General features: G+C 41.8%; 1 protein-coding gene across 1 annotated transcript in view; it reads left to right on the forward strand.

The window, feature by feature from the left end:
• Window positions 1-23,967, forward strand: part of RSPO2 (R-spondin 2) — a 180,551-nt gene that overhangs the window by 91,791 nt on the left and 64,793 nt on the right. Inside the window, exons 3-5 of the mRNA XM_089664457.1 lie at window positions 4,321-4,509; window positions 22,658-22,801; window positions 23,028-23,216. Of these exons, the coding sequence (XP_089520583.1) occupies window positions 4,321-4,509; window positions 22,658-22,801; window positions 23,028-23,216 (522 nt within the window). The remainder of the gene's footprint in view (window positions 1-4,320; window positions 4,510-22,657; window positions 22,802-23,027; window positions 23,217-23,967) is intronic.

The raw sequence follows: 23,967 nt of genomic DNA on the forward strand, positions 1-23,967 counted from the left end.
CTGTGCTGATCACATGCACTCCCAAAAAAAAAAATCTCTAGCAATACACACCAAACTGAGCATGTGCAGAATACCTCCTAGGGCTCTGTACTATCAGCAGATGGATTGGGGACTGTGGAAGAAGGCGAGGATCACAGAAGACAGGATCAAACAGCCTTTTTTACAATTCAGAGGATTAACCCCTTATGTTCCACAGTGAGTATAGCAAGCATGCTTTACTGCATATACAGGCTGATATTACTGTTGTGGGTTTAGTAACACTTTAATTACAAAGTACAGTGTTTTTGAACCATTATACTCTTGGTATATATTGCAACATATTAGGAGATCACAGAGAGTGGAAAAGCTCCTGCAAGGTCCATATTTTTAAATGTCTCATTCACATGCCCTAAATCATCCATGCTGTGGCAAGTGTACTGCAGGTACTTGCAACCAGGATCCCAAGTGGATCCCATTGGTGATGGCCAATTTTATGCAGGAGCCAGACCGTTACCTGCATTTAGGAGAAGATGTCTGGACAAAGGCAAATTTGTGTCCAGGGCTGAACATATGTCCCTCAAGTCAGCCAAAGATATATCAAATCACTGCCGGTTCAGCAGGGACTAGCCAGGATTCGATCTATCTATGGGCAGGCTGGTTGCTTCTAGCAGGAAGAACACAATAATGTTGCAGGAGGGATGTCCCTATCAACATTGACTGCATTGATGGAGGAATCGAGCAATTTTCTTTCCTGCAACCTGTGGTGGAAAGAAGGAAAGAGACACATAATCTATGGGCTTTTTAAGAGCTGGTAACCACTGGATATGGGAATACCTGCTTACAGCCATGGACAGCCCAGACTCCTTTTCAGCCTGTCATTGATTTGTACCACTTTTTGATTTGTGTGACCACTAATCGGAACACCTGGGATCAGGGCTGCTGTTGGAAACCTCTGGGCCCCATACAGCCAAACTGACAGTCCCCCACCCACCAAAAAAATAAACCAAACCCAATGTACTATGCTTCAGTTATGAATCAAAAAAAATGAGCTCTGGGTACTGATCACTCATTGTATTCATTCAGTAAAGGAAGGGGCTGGAAAATGTGACAAATTTATCTTGGCCTTTCCCCCCACTCTGTATCCTAATGTGATGGGGGAAGCTGGGAGAGGAGGTAAGCCGGCAGCACAGCACGGGTGGGGGTACACAGGAGGACCTGGGCAGCAAGGGAAAACATATAGTGCACAGGGAGGGTGATTGGTGTGTGTGTGTGGGGGGTGAGTTACTGGAACAAATTCCCTGTATTGCTCTCAGCAGCAGCTGAAATACAGCGAGTGGGAGAGGAGAAGAAGCCAGCTTTCACTTACTGCAGAGAGCCCTACGGGGGATTTGTTCCAGTAATTTTCTCCCTGCCATGTTGACCACCCTCCCTGCCCACATTGGATTCTCCCAGATGCCTGGAATCCGCTGCTGTCCTGGGCCCCATACAGGGGGGCTGGTGGTACCCCCTTATCCATGGCCCTGGCTGGTATTTGTAGTACACGTTGCAGCACCATGGGCATTTTGTTTTTTGTTTTTTTTTTAAAGTAAATGAGGCCTGATGAGATAGGCAACCTTACAACACCCCATCTACAATTTGTATCAGTGGTCTCTGATCGAATTTAGGCCCTGAACCCTTAGTAATTTTCCTAAAACAGTTCTGTAGTGTACCAAATTACAGTAAATCTAACTTTAACTAAATACTCCAAAAGTTAATTCCAAGAAATATAGAAAAACAAATCCAAGGATTATAGAATTCAACATTCTTAAATACCAAGTAGTACGTGTTTTTATTTCCATATATATACTCTTCTCTGTGCTTTTACTGCCAATACTGACTTTCGCCTGAACAGCAAATGTTTCTTCTATACAAGAACACAGGTCCTCTTGTGAGACGTCTTAGAAGTAGAAGCATTTTTCTTTCCGGTGAAGTGCGCTCTTACCGAGTGTTAAGTGTATTTGGAAACATAACAGGCAAATGTAAACCAACCATTGCAGGAATAATGAGCCTTTTAGTGGACTTCTTCAGATTTTAAAGGATGATTGCCATTTAATTTATTTTCATTCTTATGCGGAGTTTGGAGAAATTGTCCCACGTTGCTGTCATTTCTCAATGGGTTGAGACCAAACTAGTAGCACTTGACATGAAAGGGCAGTTGACACTGTGCAGCAGTGTGTAATCCCTACAGGGAGCATAAACACAGGACAGGACGCGGTCTGGATGACGGAACATTTCTTGTCTGATACTTCGAGAAATTCTATTACTCTGATGCTGCAGCTTTCTAATTATTTATGTTATTTAAAGAATTCCTTATGAAGTCCAAATATGTTACATCAAGTTCTCAGATGTTCGTGATTGTTGCAAAGTATTTTACTGCTTCCAGTGAATTTAAATAAAAGTCTGCCATACAAGCAAAATCAATTTCAGGTCTTGACAAAGCATTAAATATGGATGACTGAGGGGGTTATTGTTCCAGTACATTATGTGCCTGAAGGTGATTGCTGCCATGTGCCTGAGTTGGTATTGCTCCTATAATTTATATGACCAAAGTGGTTAAAGTGGTTGTAAACCCTTACATATACTGGTCTCGGGTGATACAGAGATGAAACAAATCCTTCTGCATAAGTTGTACCTGTTTATCTAGAGGATTATTTCCACTACATCCATTCAAAGTGCAGCATTACCACAGGATCTATCTGACAAGCAGGGGGTGGGGAGCTGAAGTTTCTCAGTGAGAAGCTGATTGGAGTTTCTCTGAGAGCTGATTGGAGGGAAGAGACACGCCCCCCCCCTGCACACAGGAACAGAGCTGAGGCTGTTCCATCACAGGCTGTGTTCTGGAGCGCCCTCCCCTGTCACCATATTTCTCTTGGTGTCAGGAAAAACGTGTTAGAAGTGATTCATACTGATGGCAAGGAAGCACACAGAAATGGCTCCTAAAGGATAAGTTCACCATATTCAGAGTGTAACATGTTATGATCAAACTGGCCCCTGCTCTCAGCTTTCACAGTTAGCAGAGGATCTTCTCCTTCCTTGCTAGCTGTCAAAAAAAGGGAAAGAAAAGTGGCTCCGCTCACACAGCAGCATCACTTATTCACAATCCTCTGTGAATAAGTGACTACAAGTCCCGAGAACCTTAGCGGCTGTCGGCTTGGAGTCTTCAATTAACTACCAAAGCACTGTGTAGCGCTGAGGTGGTTCATTCTTCCTGTCAGTATATCTGCTTGTTCGTACATGCTGTACGAGCAAGCAGAGATACTGACAGATCTGCTGGAGACTTGCATGGCACCATTGATCTGCTGATCGCTGGTGCAGTTGTTTACAGGCTCCTGCATACAAAAATTAATAAATGCACATTTTTTTTTACCTGTAAAAAATGTCTACATCCAGAGCATTAAAGGATAAGTTCACTTTTTAGAAAAAAAAAATAATAAAAAATGTTATTATATATTTTTTTTTCTAAAAGGTGAACTTATCCTTTAATGCTCTGGGTGTAGACAGAAACCAAAAGTCTCTGAAGAAATGTAAAAAAAAAAAATCTTAAAACCAGTAAATATAATATTATTATTATACAGGATTTATATTGCGCGAATAGTTTGCTCAGCGCTTTACAATATAACGGGAGATAATACAGCAACAATACAGTTCAATACAAGAGGGTTATACTTTCCTGTCTATTTAATAATGCTGGCAGCATAAGGATTAAAAAATGGTCAATGTTGATTGAGAGAGTGACGTTCTCCTTTTAATCCTCTAATCCTCTGCACAGCAGTGCTGCTGTTAGAAGAATGGGTGCAAGTACTATGAGCCAACTGGGGCTCTGTTTTTTGTTTTTTTTCACTTTGGCACAAGGACCCATCAGTGTGCGGCTAGTTTATTGTCCAATCACAGGCTGGGGGGGGGGGGGGGGGGCGATCCTGGACCAGTTTTATATTCCTAGACCTCAGTGTAATCTGTGGGGGGGATACAGGACACGGCTGTGCTGTCTGGCAGGAAATCTGTATCTAGTTCAAGTTTGGTACCTAATAGAATCCAGGTTTATAGCTGAATTACCAGCAGGCAGCTAAATACGCAGTTGAAATTCATTGCAATTCTTTTCAGCCAAAGGGAGAAAAAAGAAAATCCGCCAGTAAATTTCATGAAAAACTTTGAGAAATCCATCTTCTTTTTTTTTCTTTTTTTTTTTTTAAGTGTTGTAAAACATTTACAGAATTAAGTGTGCGAGGTTTATTTTCCTAGTGCATAAAATGTAAACTTCTTGTGTGGCTTTGTAAACTGATTTGTGGATATCTTCTTTTACAGCCAGCTATGGAACGAATCCAATCTGCAAAGGTTGTCTGTCATGTTCAAGAGACAATGGCTGCATCCGCTGCCAACCCAAACTGTTTTTCTTTCTGCGAAGAGAAGGGATGAGACAGTACGGAGAGTGTTTACATTCCTGTCCTCCCGGATACTACGGACTAAGAGCACCTGACATGAACAGATGTTCCAGTAAGTCACTGTATTATATATGATTCTATTTTATCTGACCCTCTCCGCTCTTTGGCTTAAAATGCAATAGTTCTGGAATGCTGATGTCCACAACCCTTCGGTTTAATGTGCCATATTTTTTTTAATGTGATCTGGGATAGATTGAGCTTTTATAGGTGTATGTCCAAGTTTTACCCCCCCCCCCCCCCAAACGTCCCTCTCCCCCTTAAGCATGTCCCAGCATTATCTTTTAATTTTGCCTTGTTACTGTAGTAAGCATTCAACTTTGTATTACTTACTGTGACAAGATCACCAGGCTTGTAAAATTCTTGCTGGGAAGTTAGTTCATGTTGATGTAGACATACCCTACCCCAGAGCTACATCTTCCAAGAGCTCCATCACTACACACAATGGGATTGGTTTACTAAAATGCACATCATTGGATGATGGAAGTCCAGCAGAGCTTCACCTCGTTCAAGATAAAGGAAATTTCCCTGGCAAAGTGACCTACCTATTAGTCTTTAGTAAATCAACCCCAGTGTGTGGGCAGGCCCTTGGGAGTCAAGGCAGCAACATTGATTTCCTGGGGAAAAAAAATGTATACATGTGGAGTGGGAAAAGGTGGTGTGCAATAAATGTTAAATAGATGCTGTGGGTTTTGGAAGGCCCTTGCAATTATCCTGGTCCTGTTCTTGTTTCCTTTTTTTTAGCTATATATATTATCTATTATTTAGATATATATCTATCTCTATTATTTATATCTCTATTTATCTATATCAAATAAATAACTATATATGTATGTGTGTGTGTGTGTGTGTATATATATATATATATATATATATATATATATATATGGATACATAATAATATGAGATTATCTATCTCTATTTTATTTGTGTGTGTGTGTGTGTGTATATATGTGTATATATATATTTGTGTGTGTGTGTGTGTACTATTGCTTTGCATTTATTTGACTTTTTTTTTTTTTTTTTTTCATGTTGAAATACACACAATAAAGGAAAACATACTAATACAAAAACACTTAATGAAATAAACTGAATCACCCTAAATACCCTCTAAATAAAGTTAGTTTTTTTTAAGTAAATATCCCTTAGCATTACTAATCCCACAACAGTAAAATCAGTCTGTATATGCAGTAAAGCATGCTTGTTATACTCACTGTGGAACCCAAGGGGTTAATCCTCCCCATTGTGTAAAAAAGGTTTGATCCTGTCTTCTCTGATCCTGCCCTTCTTCCAGTGTCTCCTAAATATCTCCTGATGGAACAGAGGCTTGGGGGCAAGTTGCATATGCTCAGTTTGGTGTGTATTGCTAGGGAGTTTTTTTTTTCTCTTGGGAGAGTGCATGTGATCAGTTCAGGGCCAATCAGCACTGTCCAGACAGAGGTCAGGAGTCCTGCAACTTCCCACAGGATAATGAAAACTCTTCCTACAAGCTGTAACCAGTGCTCTGCTGGACACTGATAGAAGTCACTAACTGCTGATGAGAAAAGGTATTTAGCAGTTTGTATTTACTAAAATAATTGCATTTCCATGTTGTGTGTACTGTGGGAGACCAGATATAGTGAATGCAGGATCCGGGGAGACCAGATATAGTGAATGAGTCCTGGGTTTAGTAACACTTTAAGCAACTCAGGAAAGGTTTTTCAACTTTGGTATATTATTCCTGAAAGCTGTATGCTAATGTTGGTTATGTTTGCTGCTTCAGCTGTCAGTCTCTGCAGCACAGCACTTATGTCCCCCTTGTTGGGGGTGCCTCACAGCAAACTGTGTCCCCCTTGTTGGGGGTGCCTCCCTCACAACCTGTTACTCAGCAGTGCTCACCCCATCAAGCAGGCACCATTTTTTGACAAAGTGCATTGCTACAGAGACTGCCAGCTGTAGCTGTCCTGTTGCGGCACTCAGTGCTGTTCCCCACCAAGCCAGGGTAACAAACAAGCTGCCCATGGGAAAGGGGGTTTGCCAAGTACTGCACCTTTCATGCGCTGCATCTGATGCTTGGTGTAACCTGGGTCCACCAGTGTAAGGGGGCACAATGAGCACTGACCACCAATCTAATGGGATGCACTGGGCATCTTTGTGAGAGGAGACACTGAGCAATGACCAATAATGTAAAGGGGAATACTGACCACTGTCCAAAAATTAAGGGGATACACTGAGCACTGATCATCAGTATAAGGGGCATGTTGAGTAAAGGTATCACACGGACTACCAACTTATGGGGACACGTCACAATGACCACTGCACTCTGAAGGCTGTGCTGTGTAATTGCATAGTCCTGACCCCGCACTCTTAAGTGTTGCACGATATACGATTTGTTGTACATTACATAATCCTGACTGTTGCACTAAAAAATATATAGTAATCTTCGGAATAAAGCAGGAGTTTTGGTATTTTTACATCCAACTTGAACCAATTTATGTATGTGCCATACCTGTGGGACTCCTGTGTAAGCTGGAAATCCAATGAAGTAGGCGCCACTACTACAGTGATCACCACTAGCTTCCAAATCCCATCTGTGCTGCTGCAGTGTGAACACAGGAGGTTGCTCACTCAGCATGGTCACCATTCAGGAACACTTGTTTTGTATTTTCTTAATGAATGTAAAGCATTCTCTGATTGGTCAAGGTGGAGAGTTTTGGAAATGCAAAGTGGTCTCCGAATGGTGCCTGTGCCAAGCTAGCAACCTCCTGAGTTAAGTATGCAGCAGCGCAGTCACTTGGCATAGGGCCCACAAGCTAGTGAACATCACTGTAGTAGCAGTTCTACTACATTGATTTCCTTCTTCCATGGGGATGATTGGACCAATGTAACCGTGTAAAAATTGCCTTACCTAAACTTCAGCTTTAATGAGTATAAACTTGCACCTCTTTCACTACTGGCCAGCATACTGTATGTAGATTGAGGTCAGAGTATTGGTTGACCTCATTTTTTGATCTGTAATGAAATGTTAAGATCGTCACTCCTACTGCTTAAGGGTTTCTATAGAGAGGAAAATAAGTTTCCATAGATTGAATAACATAAAGAGACTATATGATGTTTGGGATTTTTCCCACCATCATACTCACATGATCGACAATCTGTAAACAGAATAAAGACTGTACAGCGGGTAGCCTAACAGACAGTCTTTGGTCTTTCATGATATTAATCTAAAGTCCTCACTGTGTTGCTTTAACAAAACTTTTATTATTCTTTAATATTTTTTGACTTAATAGGCTCCCCACCCTTCAAAGTATCACAAAACATGCCATGATCACAAGTGGCATTTAAGGTAATGTTTTGTAGAAAGCTATAATTTTACCACATGAATCAGAAATGGAACACATTGGTGATTTCACTTTAAACATTCCCTTGTGTTTGTTGGGTTTTTCCTTTTGATTACAATGCACCCACTTCATGTCCTTTCGTTTAATTCTTTGGTGACTAGTGATCATTGATGCCGGGATATCCAGACCAAAGTTAGCAAGATCAGTATGTGCTGATTATTTTTTTAACAAAGTTTTACTTTTATTTGGTAAATGGTTTTTATTAAAAAAAACAAACCTCAGATTTTTTTTTTTTTTTTTAAGGCTGGTGCATGGACAAATAAGTGAAGAATATGCTTTGATATTTTGCAAATAAATAATTTTAAAAAATCACTATACTATCTTTAAGAAAATAATTTTTTTCAATGTGTGCAAGGAGTGCACACATAAAAATAAAAAAAATAAATAATAATAAAAAAGAACGGACAGCTGTCTGTCAGTAACAACGGTTTACAAACCAAGCCATGTGATATTCATGTCATAGCTGATGATCACATGATCAAGAACAGTGCTGATTGGTTTATAATCTCTAGTCTACCCAGGCAGCTGTGGATGAATGCATTGCTCATTCCTAAACAAAATGCTGGTTAAGAGACCATTTTAAAATACTTATTTTGTGCTGTTACTTTCCATATTTTTTTTTTTATTAAGGAAGAAATGTTTTTTTTTTTTTTATAATAACAAACATGTTATACTTACATGCTTTGTATAATGATTTTGCTCAGAGCATCCCCAATCCTCCTTTTCTGGGCTCTCCCACTGGCGCTCTTGGCCCCTGCCAAGTGCCTCCAATGGAATCGGACTGTGGGGGCACTCATTAGGTTTCGCTCCTGAGCCGCACCCTGTGTGTCCATTGACACACTTTGCGGTTTATTTATTAAAGCTGGTTCATTCAATCTGGTGCAGCTGTGCATGGTAGCCAATCAGCTTCTAACCTCAGCTTGTTCATTTAAGTTTTAACAATAAAACCTGTCAGCTGACTGGTTTCTATGCAGGAGTGCACGAGATTCTGAGTGAACCAGCTTTAGTAAATAACCCCGTCTCTACCCCCCCCACTCCCATCTTGCTGGCTGTGAGTCAATCACAATTAGGAGCCAATGAGGAGGGAGACGGCCTCTTCTCACGTGCACAGTGCTCAAATGAGATTTGGCTCAAGTAAGTATAATGGGGGCTGGGGGGTGAGTTGCATGCAGCAGGTTTTGTATTTATTTATTATAGGTACTTCTATATTGCCGTCATTTTACGCAGCGCTTTACACATACCTTTTTGTACCTTTTAATGCATAGACCCACTATAAATACTTACTTGTATTGTTTTTCTTTCCATAAATTTTTAATTTGCAATCCCTTTTGAAATTGCTGGAAAATTTAACTAGTCAATTAGTCAGCACAGCACCCCTTCCTCCTTTGCATTTTAGCCCTTTACTCTTCTAGGAGTTTCTGATTACTCTCTATGCTGGCCAAGCTCCACCGCCCCTCATAACTTACCAACCATAATCTTTTATGTAGCTGCTGAGGGGTGAGTGAAGGGGAAAACTATAGAGCAGAGGTAGGCAACCCTGGAGAGGTGGAGATCTACTTGAACAAAATGAGAGAGCTCAAAGTTCACCAAGGTGCAATGTGTTTTTTAGACAGTCTTTATTAAAATGTAAATCGGACTAATTGAAAACCTAGAAAAAATGGCACTTTAAAAATAACGTATCCTACCTTTTTATACAGTCATGGCCGAAATTGTTGGCACCCTTGATATTTTTCCTGAAAATCAAGTATTTCACACAAAAAAGGTATTGCATTAACACATGTTTTGCTATACACATGTTTATTCCCTTTGTATGTATTGGAACAAATATAAAACAGAGGCAGAAAAGCAAATATGACATAATGTCACACAAAACCCCAAAAATGGGCTGGACAAAAGTATTGGCACCCTTAACTTAATATTTGGTTGCACACCCTTTGGAAAACATAACTGAAATCAGTCGCTTCCTATAACCATCAATAAGCTTCTGACACCTCTCACCCGGAATTTTGGACCACTCTTCCTTTGCAAACAGCTCCAGGTCTCTCTTATTGGAAGGACACCTTTTCCCAACAGCAATTTTAAGATCTCTCCACAGGTGTTCAATGGGATTTAGATCTGGGCTCATTGCTGGCCACTTCAGAACTCTCCAGCGCTTCTTTGCCATCCATTTCTGAGTGCTTTTTGACGTATGTTTGGGGTCATTGTCCTGCTGGAAGACCCAGGATCTTGGACGCAAACCCAGCTTTCTGACACTGGGCCCTACAGTGCGACCCAAAATCCTTTGGTAATCCTCAGATTTCATGATGCCTTGCACACAGTCAAGGCACCCAGTGCCAGAGGCAGCAAAACAACCCCAAAACATCATTGAACCTCCACCATATTTTACCGTAGGTACTGTGTTTTGTTCTTTGTAGGCCTCATTCCGTTTTCGGTAAACAGTAGAATGATGTGCTTTACCGAAAAGCTCTATCTTGGTCTCATCTGTCCACAAGACGTTTTCCCAGAAGGCTTTTGGCTTACTCAAGTACATTTTGGCAAACTGTAGTCTTGCTTTTTTATGTCTCTGTGTCAGCAGTGGGGTCCTCCTGGGTCTCCTGCCATAGCGTTTCATTTCATTTAAATGTCGACGGATAGTTCGCGCTGACACTGATGCTCCCTGAGCCTGCAGGACAGCTTGAATGTCTTTGGAACATGTTTGGGGCTGCTTATCCACCATCCGGACTATTCTGCGTTGCAATCTTTCATCAATTTTCCTCATCCGTCCACGACCAGGGAGATTAGCTACAGTGCCATGGGTTGCAAACTTCTTGATAATGTTGCGCACTGTGGACAAAGGCAAATCTAGTTCTCTGGAGATGGACTTGTAACCTTGAGATTGTTGATATTTTGCCACAATTTTGGTTCTCAGGTCCTCAGACAGTTCTCGTCTCCTCTTTCTGTTGTCCATGCTTAGTGTGGCACAGACAGACACACAATGCAAAGGTTAAGTGAACGTCTCTCCTTTTTATCTGCTTTCAGGTGTGATTTCTATATTGCCCACACCTGTTACTTGCCCCAGGTGAGTTTACAGGAGCATCACATGCTTGTAACATTCTTATTTATCCGCAGTTGTGAAAGGGTGCCAATACTTTTGTCCAGCCCATTTTTGGAGGTTTGTGTGACATTATGTCGAATTTGCTTTCTTTCCTCCCTTTTTTTGTTTTGTCCCAATACACACAAAGGGAATAAACATGTGTATAGCAAAACATGTGTTAATGCAATACGTTTCGTGAGAAATACATGATTTCCTGGAGAAATATCAAGGGTGCCAACAATTTCGGCCATGACTGTAGCTTCAGCGAGAAACCGGACATTTACTTTCATTTCCAAGTTTTTTTCATGCTACAGCCCTTGCATCAATAAAATATTCTTAGGACATAGGATGTGCAAAGGAGGCAAGGCAAGGGGGGGAGGTAGACTGAGGTAAGCAAAGCACCACTTTACATTGCAGTTGCACACCCCTTAACATCAGGAGGCTCCCACTATACATCAGTCTTCACCTCAGAAGTCCCCCCTTCACATCGAAAAGCCTCTTCTTCACATCAGAGTCACACTTTTCATATCAGAAGGCCCCATTCATCTCAAAAGTTCCACTTTGCCATCAAAAGCCCCTTCTGCACACCTGAAGGCTCCCTTGACAACAACCGCCCCCCCCCCCCCCCACATATGTGTGTGTGTGTGTGTGTGTGTGTGTATGTGTGTATATATATATATATATATATATATATATATATATATATATATATATATATATATATATATATATATATATATAATTTATGATATCCTCTACAGGCCAGTAACCTTTCCTTCAAATCAAGGTATTTCATTCCCATCAAAAGTCCCCCATTCTCATAAGAAGCCCCACAGATTGAGGGTGATACCACTACTGGTGCTGTGGCATCTGGCTAGGTTTACAGCACAATGCCACGGTAGGGGGAAGTGGGTGGAACAGGTTAAGGTAAAGGTAGACTCCAGATATAGTGTCCTCATTACTTTAAACCATCTGTAATGCACGGTGACAGAGGAACAGTATGGAGGAGTTGTGATAGCCCATCAAATGGCCACAGCAGATGGGTAGGTCTCAGTTTACCTGTTAACCCTTGCTATAGAATGTCACTTGAGTGACAGCTCTAAATCTGCTGGGGCTGCTGATATTATATCTAAGATGGTGGCACCCCGCAGGAGTTTTAGGCTTTTTGAGTGTCTACTCAAGTGAGGCTTTTACGTTAAATAACATGAATAAAAACTCCTAAATGCACATATAATCTTTTATGAACATTTGTTAAAATGAATGGTTTAGTGACAGGGTCTTCACTTTCCCTGCAAGTTCTTGGCCAGTGATTCAGAAAGTAGTGAGGTCAGAGATACTGTAGCTTTTTCAGATGCCCAAATGCATGTCTTGCAAAAAGTGTGTAAATTTATCATCTATTGCTAGGGCCATTGAACACTATTCTGTTCTACAGTAATGGTCCCCTAAAGTCCACTGGGAAACTGACACTTCTGGGAGTGTATCTTCTGGGTTTCCCCCACAGCCATCCACTGTTCTACCCAGGGCTGGTACTTGACTATTTTGCGCCCTAGGCAAGACCAGCTACTTGTGCCCCCCAGAGAAGAAACATTAAAACAGGAGAAAATATTAAATCAACAAAATATGAAACTGCTAAATTCATTTTAATTTGCAAAAACAAGTGCCATGAGATGCCAACAGCACCAGTATTAAAGACAAAATATATATTAACAAATATAAACTACCTATATTACCCAATCAGACAGACACAAAAAAAAGACACATTACAAAACTCCACAGTGCTCAGCAGCCACCAGCTGGCTTGCAGTAAGGAACTGCGTCTGAGAGGAACACTGGAAGGAGCTGCAGCTCAGTTGCTACACTGGCCCAAGGCACCTGGCATCTTCCTCTGACCTTTCTTACTCCCCCTCTGCTGTCCCTCCTGTCAGCTGAAGGGTCATTCATGGCGTGGCGATATCCCACACAATTGACCAGCATCTACTCCTCTCACCCTGACCATTGTCTGCCCCCTCCTCCTCCCGTCACCTCCGTGACCCACCATCCTCCTAGGCTCGGCTCACCTAAGATGGCTCCTGCCGGGGTGCAGAGTCCAAGCTGTGGCTCTAAGTGAGGACAGGCGGCCTCTCAGCACTACACTGATTCCTTCTCATACACATCGGGCCCCGATCATCCTACTCACATAGGGTTAACCCTGCAACCAGAACACATCCCTGCCTATTGATTGGCTCCAGATTTGAAGAAGGCGAAGCCAGCGCTGGACATGCTCCATTTAGTCACTAGCCGGCTCCATGTTACTGATGGAGGAACGTGTGTACCTGAAATGTATGGACCGATCCTCCATCAGACTGCTGACCAACCAGGGTCCTGGGCTAATATCATCACTTCCTATCATAGGGGGAGCTGACACTTCATTGCTACATGGAATACTGTCATACACGTGTGTGTGTGTGTGTGTACTAAATGGTCGTGCTTGTGGACAGGCTGTAAGACAATTGTGCAGAGTAAATATATTATCATTGCCTCATCATTCCCTGTGTATGAGGAGCGGGGGACTCTGCAAAGAAATGAAGAATTCATACAAGAGGTCCATAGGCCACACAGAGAGGGCCACCCTAGGCTGCTGCCTAATTTGCCTAATGGAAGCCTTGGCCTTGGTTCCACCTACTCACCTCAATGTTCTTGCAGGTCACAGTAGTTATGTAGAGTCAGAAGAAACCCCTGAATGCTAAGATCAGCACTCCTTAAAGCGTTGGTTTCTGAGAAGACATTGAGCAACTATTTCTCTAGAAACAAGTGGTGTTAAGGGATACAGGGAATGGGAAAGGCAAGCATTTACAGTCTTTTTTTTTTTTGCAGGGTAAAAATTGGGTCACTTTAATTTATGCAGTTGCACTCAGGTAAACATTATTATTATTATACAGTATTTATATAGCGCCAAAGGGTATGCTCAGCGCTGTACAGTAGCAAGGGGGACAGAACATGAGACAAGACAGTAACAATACAATACACGAGGGGTTCGAGGGCCCTGCCCTTTCGAGCTTACAATCTAGGAGGGAGGGAACATGCTGTGTAGGTGGCCCTTAAGGACCAGAATTTAGCACTGCTGCTCTAAATTATGGTTTTACTCTAAAACAGATTTAAAAAGTATTAGGAGAGTTGACTTTTGCCAAATTTCCCAGACAGAGTAATAAAAAAATGTCTTTATGTCACTTTGCTTCAATCATCTTAACAGATCCTCTTTGATGTGACTGCAAGCCTGGCATAGTTCACTAATCCTGCCTTTGTTCAGCATTGTGCCGCAGCACATCATTTATGTAATTTTCTTGTAAAGTGTCTGTATTTTGTAGGCATTTTAATTCATGTTATCATTTGGACTGACCTTTTGAACAAACTGTTGCTGATTATTTGTGTCAAAGTTAGTAAAGCTAAACTTGAATTGTAATTAGCAGTCTTTTGGGTTTGGAAACTGAGAACGGCAGCAAAAAAAAGAAGAAGCTAATTGCAATGCAGAGGGGCTCGCCAAATTGAATGTAATTTTAATTAATTTTCACCTATACACACATTCTGCAGTCTCTGGATTTAGTCGTTTTATACTGCGTTGGCCATCAATAATGCAGAAAGTTTTAGTTTTATACACTTTATTGGCTAATTTAAATTGTTAAAGGCACAAGCCTTCAGAACACATTGGGGGAGATTTACTAAAACTGGAGCTTGCAAAGTCTGGTGCTGGACTGCATAGAAACCAATCGGCTTCCAGGGTTTTTTTTTTGCAAAGCTTTATTGAACAAGCTGATGTTAGAAGCTGATTGGCTACCATGCACAGCTGCACCAGATTGTTAGTGTGCCAGTTTTTGTGTGTGTGTGTGTGTGTGTGTGTGTGTATGTGTATGTGTGTGTATGTATGTATATATATAATATAATATTTATTCCCCCCAAGTATCAGCAATATTGTATGTAGATCTGGACACCTATTGCCTAGAGCCCTGGGGTCCAGTCTGTGGTTCAAGGGGTACTTGTTTTGAAGACCCCAGAGGTCAGTAGTAGCAGTATTGATATGTAGAGGAACTATTACAGTGATCTTAAACAGTCTGAAGTAACCTGTTCTCAGTCTGTTTTCTGCATGCCTTTACCGCACTTACAATATGTCTGTAGTCTATGATTGTCTACTGTACATATCTTCAGTCTCTGGTGATTCTCTGTATCATTACATGTACTGAATATTAAGTGCAGTCCTTATCAGGGGCCACAGCTGAAGTCTCATAAATTGACAACTACTGGTCTAGGTCCAAAAATATTGTTCAGGAGGGCTTTCATTGCTTTGCAATTTTGAAAAAAATGTAACTGCAATTGCTCAGTCAGATTGCCATGTGTATGACCAGCTTTAGGGCCTCAACATGTTCTCCAGACATCAGTCAGATTCAAGATTTAAAATGGTTGTAAACCTATACATATAACTGGAGGTTCTCATTATTATCATAACCAGTGAACGACACAATGGACCTCATTTAGCTCCGAGTACCTAGCTTCTCCCAGTGCATTTGGGCAGAATGATAGAGGAATCAGCTTCTTTTCCATGGGCAGCACAGACTGTCTGAGACGGTTATAAATCCAGAAACTTTCATAAGGTCAATGTTGGATCAAATAAAAGGAAAAAAAAATAAAAAATTAAATATTTGCCTGTTTGTGGACATCAGCTTAAAAAGTGTAACCATAGAATGTAGATATTGATAGCTCCAAGTCATAGCTCATGGTAGCTCCCTGTGTTCAACACTGATGCCTCCCTGTGGGTCACTAAACAAAAGACACTGGCTTTGTCCTGAATGGGTAAAGGTACAATATTTTTCAAGCCCACTCCCTGACTGGCTTACATACACCTCCCATACTCCCCTTGTGCCCTTTCCTCTGGGAGCCACACCCTGTGAGAGCTTATAGAGAGTTGGTGATCAGGTGACCACATTTGGACCTGGTGATTGGCTGCTCAGGATGGAGCACTGCATTCTAGATTCCTTCAGAAGTGTTGGGTATTTACAAACTCACAGCAGCGGGGAGTGCAGCAAAAGTGGGTGAGGAGGTGGGCTAATAAGAGTGTCACTTTGCTCTGAATCGGTAAAATGACAGGGTCTCTTCAAAGTGCATTTATCACGAGAAGGGCTGTAAATTAGTATCAAAGTCAGTGACTCTTAAGGCAGCCCCTAATGCAGGCCATAGACGGGTTGTTTATTGGCCGAATTTTTGTCCGCGCAAAAAAACAGCCGATAATCACGTACATTGGTGGCAGCATCACTGCCAGCAACGACCGATTTTTCGTTTATCGGCTGAAAATTCGGCCGATAAATGACCCGTCTATGGCCTACCTAATTCTCTCACGGGGGGAATTTAATTGGATTAATGGACGGGAGGGGCGTGTCTTACCTTCCACTTTCTAACATGCTCCCCTGAACATATACAAGGCTTCTCCTTTAGGCGCACCCTGAAAACCCATCTCTTCAGGGAAGCCTACCCCACCCCCTGCTAACCTGCCGACCTCCTCCACTCTTCCTACCACTCCATCCCCCACAGCTATCTCCTCCTGTGCCACCATCCCCTCCCTCCTAGATTGTAAGCTCGAAAGAGCAGGGCCCTCGATCCCCTCATGTTTTGCATTGTATTGGTATTGTTCTGTCACATGTTCTGTCCCCCTTTGTAATGTACAGCGCTGAGCGAACCATTGACACTTTATAAATACTGTATAATAATAATAATATACTCAGTGAAGGGACTAACCTCAGGTGATACACCGAGATGAAACAAATCTTCCAACAGAAGTTGTACCTATCTATCTGCAGTCTTCTCTCCTTGACATCCATTCAAAGGCCAACATTTTATAAAGCTTACCTGAGCTTTCAAAAAAAGGGGTGGAGAGCTGAAATCATACACTGCAGAGATCAGTGAGGAGAGCTCTGAAAGCTGATTGGAGGAAAGAGACAAACCCCCCTTCACACAGTAACAAAGCGGAGGCTGTCATCTGCTGGGGGTCCCTCCCTGTCACCATTTTTCTCTTGGCCTCGGGAAAACTTGTCAGAAGTGATTCATGCTGATAGAGAAACAAGGCAGCAGACAGAAATGACACTTAGTGCTCTTACTTGAGACAAGTACACACTATAGAAAGATATATGCTTTTTTCATATTTTACGTCTGAGGTTTACAACCACTTTAAGGCCACGTCTGAAGCTGATTAGCAGATGAGAAGCATCTCTGTTTCTTTTGTAAGACAATGTGGGTATATTTAGACCATGGATTCAGCTTGTGAGCAAAAAATCAGTGTTACCCTATGAGCATTTGAGATCTTCCTGGCCCTTGGCGCAGACCAGAGACTTGATTTGACCTACTGAATAAATAAAATGTTAAACAAGTCCTCCTTTGCTGCTCAAAAGTCATAGAACTGTGCCCATAGGGTTACCTATTGACTTTGATTGCTTGATATATATGTGTGCTTGTGTATGGAAACAAAAACTATAAAACTGGAAAAAGCCTTGGGGAGTTTGCAAATGGTTATTTCAGAAGTTCTATATTTCTCCGACACAATGAGACCAGAATGATTTATGCAATGGACCAAAAGTGTGAGGATTGCGCTGTATGAAATGAGTTCCAAATGCACATGGCTGTAACTCCATATGTCTGCTGATAGTTTGCATTGATGCTGAATATAGTGTTACAGAAATGAGCCACAAATTCCCCATAATGTACCTGATTTATAATGTGTGTGTCCAGTGTTCCTCCAGGTAGAAAAGCATTCTGCCACAACACGTACTCCTTTTTTTTTTTTTTTTTTTTTTTTCCCTGACCCATTTCCATTCTACTAAGAGGATAATGTGGATATATTTTGTTTAAGGAAGAACCTGGCTGAGCCCTATTTATAACTTAACTGGTCACATAACAGACCTGTATTAGAAATGCAACTTTTTTTTTTTTTTTTGTGGGGGGGACGTGACCCTTTTTATGTTTTCTGACTGCCATAAACAATGGGGCCAGTAACTCTCTGTTTGTCCTGTTTGCCATTATCATTGAAAGTAAAGGAAAATCCAAAATTTGGAGTTGTCACCTGAAAAGTAGTAGAGGGAAATCTATGAATGGGGACACTAGTTCTGGTGACCTGGGGGTCCCAAAGAAATTCTCTTTTTGGAAAATAAAAAACATGTCTATAGTTGCCTATTGTGTGTAGTGGTTTTGCACAGAGCAGCCTGGATCCTCCTCTTCTCAGGTCCCCTGCAGGCTCTCCTGGCCCCTCCTTCCTGTGGGGTGCCCCCACAGCAAGCAGCTTACTATGGGGGCAACGGTTGCTCTGTGTGTCCATCCACACACACAGCCATGACTTGGCCCCACCCCCTCTCTATCCTTATTGGCTGACTGGCTGTGATAGACAGTGGGCTCCCGCTTGCTGTCTCAGCCAATGAAGAGGCAGCGACCCAGGCCAGCCCAAACTGTTGTTCACATTACTGGATTGCGATGATGCTCAGGTAAGTATTGAGGGGGCTGGGGACACTGCTGCACACAGGTTTTTTACCTTCATACATAGAATGCATGACAGTAAAAAAACTTTCAGCCTTTACAACCACTTTAAGATCAGTGTTTGGCTGCTCCTCTCATTTGTTGTACTGGTCAGTGATGGGGGTAAGAAGACATGGGCCTATCATGGCTTCTGCTGACTTATAATGGTCTTAAAGCATAACTCCAGACAGATATTATAAAGTCAAAAAACACATGTATGCATTTATTATTGTAACCTAATGTATATTTAAAGTCAAACATTTTTTTTCCTTTTTTAGTTCTACTTTTATTGAGAATTCCTATATGTGTCCTGCTATTGGTCTCCTGTACAGTAGCACTCAAATTGAGAGAGGATGTGAAAGCCCTAGGAGCCATTCGTGGGTCATGCATTCTCATGCTCTAAGAATCAGTCTGCAGCTGCATAAAGCTGGCCATAGATGGGAAGAATTGCGAATGAAAATTCTTAAGAAAAGGTTCTAAGGAAGTTTTGTTAATTTTTTTTTTTTTCTCATCTTTAGTGGGTCAAATTGATGTTCATTTTTGACTGCAGTGATGATAAAATTGGAAGGAGCAGGATGGAAAAATTTTCTGAAACAAACAAATTTCTAACTGTGCACATAGTGTTCGTTCGGTAATGTCTATTCATTCCAACAATCAAATGTTAAATAGGAGCTTCAGCCATGTGTGTGAAAAACTGTAGCTGCTGCTTTTTAATAAACAGACACTCGCCTGTCCCGGGATCCTGCGTGGTGTTCACCCCAGCCGTTTGTTAACTGGTATTCGGTCTCTGGCACCAGCATCTTAACTGTGGGCAGTCGGCTGTGACTGCTTGTGAATCCACAGCTGGCTGCCTACTGTGCATGCTGTGCTACCTGAATGGTCCTGCAGACCTCTGGGACCTGTGATTTTTCCAGGCAGCGGGCATGGGGGGGGGGGGGAAGACTTCCACTCCGAGTGGAAGTGGGAACAGGTACCTGTGAAAAATAAGTACACCCCCCCCCAAAAGAAAAAAAAATCCAAATTCCACTTTGGGAGCAAACAAAAACTTTCAAATTACATTTTAAATGTCCTGAGAGTTTTCCTTTAGACTTTTCTGATGAAGAATTTTCATTCAGAATTCTATCCATCTATGGCCAGCTTAAATTTCCAATAAGGCTGGACAGAACTACAGGTCATTTGGCAGGTTAAAAGAGAGAAGTGTATATAGAGATAATAATTTTGCTTGGAGTTCTGCTCTAATACTGCATGGGTGTCACGTACCTGCTTGGAGACTGAAATGACGAGGTCGGCCTCACTTGTGTCACTAGCCCTGACCCCACTGGAAGTGGAACAAAGGGTGTCTAGGGACCAGGGGGACAAGAGAGCCAGCGGATGTTGTTTGCAGCTCTTGCAGCTGGAGACTTTGGAAGACTGGTGAACCTCCGATTCAGGAACAGTAGTGATATGCAGAGCTGGTATGGTAGGTAGCCAGGTGTGCACCAGAGTAAGACAGGAAGCTGGGATGGGAGACAGGAGCAATGTCATAGGAATAGCCGGAGTCATCAACGGGCGGACAGCGAGGTACCAAATCATAAGCAAGCCAAAGTCAGGAGCAGAGCCAAAGTCAGGAACAAGTATCAAGCAAGAGAGTAATCAGAGTCAGGTCAGGAACAAGCCGGGTCAGCAACAAGGAAATCGCATAGGAACGAGCAGGAAACAGGGAACAGCTGAAGACCAGTTAGCACAGGCAGAGGCACTTTTTAAATAGTCTGTCTGGCTCCAATCTGCGCCGTGCGTGTGCGCGATTGCGCATTTCTGTGTGCATGCGCACGTCTAATAGCCAGACGTCTCATGAGAATTCCCTTACAATGGGATAAACTTTTTTTTTTTGGGTGCTTCGTTTTAGAGATCATCTAATGTTGCTTTTTAGTTGTACTCAAGGTTTCCATTTGTCACACTAGGCCTTCCCCGATTGTGGCAGAGGCAAAGAACCAGCTTTATATCTAAATTTATTGGATACACGTTTCCCAATCTTCAGTAAAAATGGTCAGCTTAGTTTGACATTGACATAATGTTCTTGACCACCTAGGGTCCAGTAGGACTAGAAATTCTTAGAGGGTGATCCTAGAAGGGTATTTTCTTTAGTACCAAAAGCTGTGTGCCTACAGGCTTTGGGGATGAAAATCTGACCCTAACCGTACATGTAAGCTCTGCTTACGGAGTTGGGGTAGAGATTGATGTAAGTGGTTCTATGAGAATAAAGTGTAAAATGTCTGTATTGTATGAATAAGCAAAATGAAAAGATCTGATATTGAAATTGAAACTAATCTGTTTTACTCCTTTTGCGTGTGGATAGTTTAGGAAGTGTTTTTTTTTTTTTTTTTTTTTTTTTAATGATAGTATACATCTAATGTAATCTGAATAGTTTAATTTATTTTTAAGGACAAACACTAGTTTACTGACCAGATACGGATAAGATTAACTGCTTATATTGCATCTGTCCAGCAGTATTCAGTGATAAGAGTCCCATTTTCAATTATGTATTCCTTTGTGTATACTGTATTACATGTATAGGTTGTTTAACCGGTTTCCAGATAAGTATTGGGAAGGTCATTATGATGGAGTCTACACCACATACCTGTTTGTTTATACTAAGCACTGGAGTTGCCTTTGTCAACTGGATATACAAATAAACCACCAAGGGGCTGTGAGGATATGGCAGATGGCTGCATTTGATAAGTTCCAAGGGGTGCCGTATGCTATCTTTGGCATAAAAAGGTTGAGAGGCTGGTATACAGGCAGAGGCACCACTTAAAAAAACAAAAACAAAAAAAAAACTCAGGTCTTGGGGGGTTGAACCTCTGCTGAAATTATTTCATTATGAAAATGCCCCCCTTACAGCGCTGGTCAGTGAGAAGAATGCCCACCTTACAGTGTTGGTCAAAATCTCTTACAGTCAACCAAAAAAATCACTGGCGTCATCTGCTAGCTCTGCCAAGTGGCCTTGGACCCAGAATTATGCAGGCACAATCAGATGGGAGGTAAATTGGTCACAGCTCAAGGGACCCCTAGAGACCTCAAGAGAAACCCAGGTTGAGATTGGCTGCTCAACCTGCACACCTCTGTTTGGGTTTTCCTCCACTGGCCTATCAACGTGTTTTTTTTTTTTTTTTTTTTCCCTGTTTCACCCCATCTACACATTTTCTGTGTTTTTTCAATCCTGTGCTGTCTATGTAACAGTGAATGTCTGTCTTATTTCTGGCACCTTATCCGATATTGCACCTGAAATTTTGTTCTCAGCTCCAGCCCTGAAACTCTTGTGACCTCCTGCCTTGTGATGTGTGTCCTAATACACACGTCAGCTTTTTCTATCCTAGTTCATTCTTATGGGCTTGTTTGGTTTCTTATGCTTGCTTCTCTCCTCAGCCTTGTGTTTGCTATGTTGTATACCAGCCGCTGCAGCTCTGCTTCGTTCCTGCTCCATCTTGCTTCCACTGCTAACTTGGCGTGTCCCTCTCCAGTGCCTATTCTGTTCCTAACTATTTCCACTTCATGTACATGCCAACTGCCAGTTTCTGCTTTGTCTGTAACTGTTGTATTACTGGAGAAAGTCACAGCCTGAAATCATCAGTCTCATAGCTTCAATCCCACCAGCTCCACCAAAGACCAGGCATTCTTATATCTTGCCACCTCAGTGTGACCCTTTTACCATGTTGATGATATGACGCCTAGTTTTCTGTTTCCCTACTCTGTGTCATTGCTGTAGTGAATTCCTTAAACAATTTTGATTCCTTTCCTTCATGTGATCCTTGGTACTCCTCATGCTGTTTTTTGACTTGCAACCATTATGTCTAAACTTTCCTCACTATAAGCTCCAAATGTCTCTGGATACAGCCAACAATTTCTTGCTCCCCATTACAGGGCTAGGACACTGCAATGTTGGGGTGGTTCTCTGTGAGGACTTGAAAAATTTTAGAGTCCAGCTTCTAAACATTTTCGACTTGTTTCTAGATTTTGAACGGACAGTGTATAGCTGTGATCCCTGCAGGAGTAGTCAACAGGACTCAAAAGTCAGCAGAGTGACTTAACATGCCTTGGAAACATGCCCTTTATTATAACTTGAGTCCTTGGGAACACAGCATGTATGTTAGGACCTTCCTAATTTATTTGGCGTAACATTAGAAAAAAAAAGTTTCAAGTATTTTATAATGATATTTTTTCTCCTGTCTTGCTTCTTGTCATTACAGGGTGCAGAATCGAGAATTGTGATGCTTGTTTTAGTAGAGATTTTTGCACAAAGTGCAAAGACGGTTATTACTCTCACAAAGGACGTTGTTTTAAGGAATGTCCAGAGGGTTTCGCACCTTTGGATGAGACTATGGAATGTGTAGGTGAGTGGAATCTGTTTACAATATGTGGGTTATACTTTTGTTCCATTTTACTTTGCAAGATTAGGAAGAAAATTGAATATAACTGACACCGAATAGGCAATTTTTTTTTCATCCCATCTTGTCTTCAAGCGCATGCATATTCTACTAGTACATCATTCTTTCTTTCATTGCCTACAAAAATGATCTCTTTAAATAAGATATCTGATGCTATGCTTTTCTTTCCTAGATGGATGTGAGGTAGGACCTTGGAGTGAATGGGGAACATGTAGTAGAAATAACAGGACATGTGGGTTCAAGTGGGGCCTGGAGACGAGGACACGACAAATAGTGAAGAAGCCAGCAAAAGACACAATTCCTTGCCCAACTATTGCGGAGTCTAGAAGATGTAAAATGGCACAGAGACACTGCCCGGGAGGTAAGAAAAATCTTGTGCTTAATCAAATATATGGGTTGTATTGATAAATATGTAACGACCAAATGAAAATGACTCCATACATTCCAGGTGCATCAAAACAAATGGTGTCCAAACTGCTAATCATTTTAGGAGTTATTTTCTTTATAAAGCAGCCACATCCTGAGTAGAAAAACCTATCTCCTGCCAGCATACAGTAGAAAAGGACCTTTTTGCTCCCTGTGTGGAATTAGTGGTCTCTCTGCAGAGGTCTGCTGAACCAGAACCAGATCTGCTCCCTGCTCGTTGGACTGTCCCTATTCATTTAAATGTCTCATTTGGAGGTAATGTTAAAGGAAACTTGTAGCAAGTATTCAGGCTGCAATTGCGGGCCTCTCCTCATTTTGAAAATACTAGTTCTTTACATGTCATGGTGATCTGAAAGCTTTAATGCTTTATAAGTCACTTACTTGGAGTGGATGTTCTGATTAGGAACTCAAGCCCCATGTACACGGCACACTTCTGAACGATGGAAACTGACTGCTGGAAAACGTAGGTTAAAAAAAGTCTGTTTAGATGTGTTTGCATAATGTGTTTTATGTGCGTTTGTGTTTAGAAGCATTTTTTAACCACCTTCCGCCCGCCCTATAGTACAATGACAGGTGCAAGGTGGTTCTCTCGTCCTGATAGGACGTCATATGATGTCCTACCATTCTCACCGTGCATGCGCTGCTCAGGGAGTGCGCGCCGATCGCCGGTGCGCTGTGTCCCTCGG

The sequence above is a fragment of the Staurois parvus genome, unplaced genomic scaffold, assembly GCF_062004578.1.
Source record: "Staurois parvus isolate SC_StPar_1 unplaced genomic scaffold, SC_StPar_1.0 ptg000047l, whole genome shotgun sequence".
NCBI lineage: Eukaryota > Metazoa > Chordata > Amphibia > Anura > Ranidae > Staurois > Staurois parvus.